Below are 5612 nucleotides of genomic sequence, written 5' to 3'. Positions count from 1 at the left end.
CTCCAGTCTGGGTGACAGAGTGAGACTCCAACTCAAAAAAAAAAGAAAAAAGAAAAGAAAGACTTAACCAGGGAAGGGAACCAGGGATAACCTTATAAGGGAAAAAAATTAAAACTTAGGTGACGTCTGGGAAAAATTGTGCACCCCAAAGTACTTGGCCAATGAGGAACCGGGGGAGGGATTTGCACACTAGGGGATAAATTGCTTGCCAGAGCCGCCCCGGGTGTGCCTGCCTACCTGTCACCCTATTTTGCAAGACCGCCATTAAAGTCTCCCTTCTGCTGTACTCCGTGTCTCCATGTCCATCCTTTAAAACTGGACAAGTAAGTTTGCTTCTCACAATGAGTAAGTTTTCAGAATCTCCAGGAAAATGGATTGTGGAACTGGGTCACCCACCACCCAAGGGCAGCAGAATAAACAGATCATGGGTTGAAAACTTTCTTCCTCGGCTGGACGCTGTGGCTCATGCCTATAATCCCAGCACTTTGGGAGGCTGAAGTGAGAGGATTGCCTGAGCCCGCTGGCTCGAGATCAGACTGGGCAACTTGGTGAGACCTCATCTCTACAATAAATTTTAAAAATTAGCAGGATGTGGGGGCACATGCCTGTGGTTCCAGCTACTTGGAAGGCTGAGGTGGAAGCATCACCTGAGCCCAGCAGGTCGAGGTTGCCATGGCTGTAAGTGTGCCACTGCACTCCAGCCTGGAAGACAGAGTGAGACTCCAACTCAAAAGAAAAAAAAAAAAAGCCGGGCTCGGTGGCTCAGCCTGTAATCCCGCACTTTGGGAGGCTGAGGTGAGTGGATTGCCTGAGCCTGCGTGTTCCTGACCCGCCTGGGCAACTTGGCGAGACCTCATCTCTACAATAAGTCAACAATTCGCCGGGCGTGGTAGTGCACGCGTGTAGTTCCAGCTATTTGGAAGGCTGAGGCGGAAGGATTGCCAGAGCCCTGCAGGTCGAGGCTGCAGTGGCCCCAAGCGGCCACTGCACTCCAGTCTGGGTGACAGAGTGAGACTCTAACTTGAAAAAGAAAAAAAAAAAGAAGAAAAGTTTCTTCTTTATTTGTGAATGTTAGAGAGTTTGTATGAAAGTATAAACAGTCAACCACAGAGTTATGCACTTAACAAATAAAGAGCATGGAAAAGAGTGTGATTTCCTGCTACATTATACTCCAGAGTATAGTGCAGTCCCAGGACATCTTCCAGCCACAGGCAGAGTAGTCAGGCAGCGGGGCAGGGGAGGTAAGGGCAGGATTTCCCATCATGGATGCCCCAGCCTGACTCTCCCTCTCAACTCTCCTTCCTTGCAATCAGCCTATTCCTTCTGAATCTCCCCCTTACTTCAAAGAAGCTTTAGAAAAGAAAAAGCTGGAGGTAAGTGGATTGCCTGAGCCTGCAGGTTCAAGACCCGCCTAGGCAACTTGGTGAGACCTTATCTCTACAATAAATCAAAAAATTAACTGGGCATGGTAGCGCACGCCTGTAGTTCCGGCTATTTGGAAGGCTGAGGTGGAAGGATCACCGGAGCCCCAGCAGGTCGAGGCTGCGGTGGCCAGGAGCAGCCACTGCACTCCAGTCTGGGTGACAGAGTGAGACTCCAACTCAAAAAAAGAAAAGAAAAAGCTGTTAGACGCAGTGGCTCATGCCTCTTATCCAAGAATTTTGGGAGGCAGAGGCAAGAGGATTACCTGAGCTCAGGGTTTGAGACCAGCCTGGGCAACTTGGTGAGACCTCATCTCTACAATAAATAAAAAAATTAGCTGAGTGTGATGGCACATGCCTATATTTCTGCTACTTGGAAGCCTGAGGTGGAAGGATTGCCTGAGCCCAGCAGGTTGAGTCTGTGGTGATTGTGAACAGGCCACTGCACTTCAGCCTGGGCGACAGTAAGAGTGACTCAAAAAAAAGAAAAGAAAAAATTTAGAAAGGTGGTTGGGAGTCTTGGACACCTGGTCTCAAGGCAGAAGGAGAGCCGGGCTCGGTGGCTCAGTTTGTAATCCCAGTGCCTTGGGAGGCTGAGGTGAGTGGATTGCCTGAGCCCGCGGATTTGAGACCCGCCTGGGCAACTTGGTGAGACCTCATCTCCACAATAAATCAAGGCAGAAGGAGGTGGAATATTTATATATCAGCCTTGAGCAAGGCACTGGGTCAGGTAGTGTGGACTAGGGCAGATGTAGAGATTAAAAGCAGGGAGGTTATATATCCAGAATTAAAAAAAATTGTTGACTGGGTGCAGTGGCACCAGCACTTTGGGAGGCTGAGGCGAGAGGATTGCCTGAGCCCATGGGCTCGAGACCACCTGGGGCAATTTGGTGAGACCTCATCTCTACAATAAATCAAGAAAAATTAGCTGGACATAGTGGCAGATGCCTGTGGTTCCAGCTAGTTGGAAGGTTGAGGCGGAAGAATTGCCACCCAGCAGGTCAAGGCTGCAGTGGCCGTGAACGTGCCACTGCCCTGCAGCCTGGGCGACAGAGTGAGACTCTGACTTGCAAAAATATGAGTCCTGTTATTTGGTTCTGAAAATACAGTGAGTCAGGTGCAGTGGCTCATGCCTATAATTCCAGCATTTTGGGAAGCTGAGGCAGGAGAATCGGTTGAACCCAAGAGTTCAAGGTCAGCCTTGGCAACATATGGAGACCTCATCTCTACAAAAAATTAGGTGGGTGTGGTGGCATGCCTGTAGTCCCAGCTACTCAGGAGGCTGAAATGGGAGGATTGCCTGAGCCCAGGAGGTCGAGGCCTTGGTGAGCTGTGACCCCAGACTGGGCGACAGAGTGATTTTGACTCAAAGAAAAAAACAGAACAGAAAATACAGTGGCTGCGTGTAAGAAACACTAGTCTTGCCTCAAAGGAAGAGACAAGATCCAGAAAGGGATCTCCCACACCGCTTAGTGGGGCCAGACCAGTGCTAGCTGGGTAGTGAAGACAGACGTGTCTGTGGGAGTCAGGGAGGAGAACACCCAGGGCAGGGGTCAAGGCAGGCGCCCCAGGAGGTGCGGTTTGGGCAGGGCCAGAGTGTTGGACAGGCCTCAGCTGGGTGGAGAGAGCAGGGTGACGGGCATGGGAGTAGGAATGGCTGCCAGAAGGTTAGAAAGCAGGTGGCAGGGGCAGCAGCCCTCCCTTCCAAATCAGACTGCGGGTTGCTCAGACCCCCAGGACAGCTGTGTCCATGCTGCGTCCACCTCCCCTCACCAGGACCAGCTGGGCGAGGGCAGCTGGAGCTCATTCCTGTGCTTGGAGGTGGGAGAGGAGTCTGATGTGTCCGGGTTGACTTGGGGGGGCTCTGGGCGGCGACTCCTAGACTCACAGAGTAGTTCCAGATCCGCCTGCTCCCCTCATATCCTGTTATTCAGAAGCCTGTATCCGCTCGGAATGTGAGTGTCTTTTGTCCTGGGGGTGACGCATGTGGCCTCTGGCAGGCTGCCGCAGTGCCCAGTGCCCAGGGTCCGTCTCCAGCTGGGGCAGAACCAGGCCCTACTCCTCCTTAGGTAATGAGGTGGGGGTGGGGGTGGAGGTGTTGTTGGGTCCCGCTGTATATTTAGGGGTAGGTGTAGGGAAGAGAGGCTGGCAGGGTGTGGCGAGGGCTGGGGCGGAGGGCACCCGTTCCACAAAGTCTGATTCGATGAATCTGGGCCTTGTCCCTTCCGAAGAGGGGCAGCCAAGGCCTGGACTAGCTGCCCTGGAGCCTAGTAAGGGATTGGGGAAGGCCTAGGTTCCTACCTTTGCTTTATTGCCTGGGGCTGGGGGTCTCACCCAGTCCTGGGGGTGGGGTTAATAGCCCCTGCCCCTATTCCCCTCAGCTCATCCAGCTGTGCTTGCTCCCAGGGCAGGAGTGAGGGGTGGGCCAGTGTGGAGTAGGGTGGAAAGGCTGGGCAATTACTCTCCTCTTCCCATGGGAGCCTCCTGTCCTCACTAGGCTCTGCCCAGCTTGCCGCCTGGAGCCCGGGGCTGGGGAAGGGCCTGGAGAACCTGTCCAGGCGGTTCAGCGGGAAGCACTTGGCTTAGAGGAGCCACATAGTTCTCATTCCAGGGCCCACCCCCGCGCCCACCCTGTATTCCCCTCTCCCCTGCCTCCTCCGGAAGACAAGCCACTGGCTAGGGAGGGGTTAGGAGGAGGGGCCCAGGGCCCAGGATGCTTGTGGGGGAGGAGATTTGGCCTGTGGGGTCTCTTTTCATCTCCTCTCTCATGGTGCCCAGGCCCAGTGAGGGGGTGAGGTAGAGAGATGGCGGACTGCTACACGGAGCTGGAGAAGGCGGTGGTGGTCCTGGTGGAAAACTTCTACAAATACGTGTCTAAGCACAGTCTGGTTAAGAACAAGATCAGCAAGAGCAGCTTCCGCAAGATGCTCCAGAAAGAGCTGAACCATATGCTGACGGTAAGGCGTCCCACTGAGGGCCTGGCCTCTTCCTCCCCCCCCACCCCATAAACTCTGGCCTCTCAGGGTGTCCTTCCCCATGGAGGCCTCTGTCCTGTCACCCCAGGGTCTCCCTTATCCCCCCTGTGCTCTCAGGAGGCCCAGGCCCAGCCACTGAGGGCTCTGTTTGCATTTTCCAAGGGCAAAAACCTGCCCAGGCCAGATTCTGAGATTCTTCCTAGGGTCCTGCCGCCCTCACTATTGCTGACCCCTGCTGCCTCTTCAGGACACGGGGAACCGAAAGGCTGCAGACAAGCTCATCCAGAACCTGGACGCCAACCACGATGGACGCATCAGCTTTGACGAGTACTGGACCTTGATAGGCGGCATCACCAGCCCCATTGCCAACCTCATCCGCCAGCAGGAACAGCAGTGCAGCAGCTAGAGGACCCTGCCCAAGCACCTTCCAGGCACTGGCCTGACACCCTGCCCTGTGCTCTCCTCCCAGCCTCCGTCCTCAGCCTCCTCTGCCCACCCTCCCTTTGCTCCCTTCCCCCTCCAGACCTTACTCCTGACCCTTGCTGAACATGGCCCCCTTTGTGAGTGTCTCAGTTTGGGGGTGACTCCCTGGGGGTCTCAGTCCCTGGAGTCAGCAGGCCCTAGGGCCCCACTGAGGTTTTTTGTTTTTTTTTTTGAGTTGGAGTCTCACTCTGTTACCTAGGCTGGTGGCCTCAGGCAATCTTTCTGCCTCAGCCTTCCAAGTAGCTTGAACCACAGATACATGTCACCACACCTGGCTAACTTTTTGATTTATTGTAGAGATGAGGTCTCACCAAGTTGCCCAGGCTGGTCTCAAACCCCCGGGCTCAGGCAATCCTGTTGCCTCTGCCTCCCAAAATGCTGGCATTACAGACGTGAGCCCCTGCGCCCGGCACCCTCTGAGATTTCAATGCTGTTTGGGGGCCCCAGAAGTCTCCTCACCTGTTCAGTCTGCCTACCTTTCAGCATCCGATGTTCCTGCATGATTCCGGCCTGATCCTTGGTCCGTCTTGAACCTGGAGGTCAACTTGCTGCTTGAGGTCTCTCTGCTCTTGGTGGCAGAGGCAGCAGCAGCAGAGACCTCTCCCCTTTCCTGTAGCCCCTCTGCTGGGTAGAGAATTGCTTCCGGGGAACTCCCCTCCAGCTGCCTCTGCGTCTGGGGATGAGTTATGCAGGGCTGAGCCCCCTCTCTCCACTTAGTCCCTGAAATAATGCC

At 54.6% G+C, this 5612-nt stretch overlaps 1 protein-coding gene across 5 annotated transcripts in view; it reads left to right on the top strand.

Annotated features, from left to right (window-relative positions):
• Positions 1–5071, top strand: part of S100A16 (S100 calcium binding protein A16) — a 9316-nt gene extending 4245 nt beyond the window's left edge. Inside the window, exons 2-4 of one of the 5 annotated variants that reach the window (XM_021709584.1) lie at positions 2984–2995; positions 4218–4378; positions 4644–5071. In XM_021709584.1, coding sequence (XP_021565259.1) covers positions 4226–4378; positions 4644–4802 — 312 coding nt within the window. In that variant the 5' untranslated portion in view covers positions 2984–2995; positions 4218–4225 and the 3' untranslated portion in view covers positions 4803–5071. Of the gene's footprint in view, positions 1–1224; positions 1242–2983; positions 2996–3407; positions 3491–4199; positions 4379–4643 lie in introns of those variants that run through there. The other 4 variants (XM_021709586.1, XM_008052137.1, XM_008052136.2 and 1 more) reach the window with 4 other exon arrangements.
• The last annotated feature ends 541 nt before the right edge of the window (positions 5072–5612 follow it).

Source organism: Carlito syrichta, unplaced genomic scaffold (assembly GCF_000164805.1).
Source record: "Carlito syrichta isolate Samal-C Ts95f unplaced genomic scaffold, Tarsius_syrichta-2.0.1 Scaffold257816, whole genome shotgun sequence".
In the NCBI taxonomy this organism is placed as follows: Eukaryota; Metazoa; Chordata; class Mammalia; order Primates; family Tarsiidae; genus Carlito; species Carlito syrichta.
This window is presented reverse-complemented; position numbering and strand designations above follow the sequence as displayed.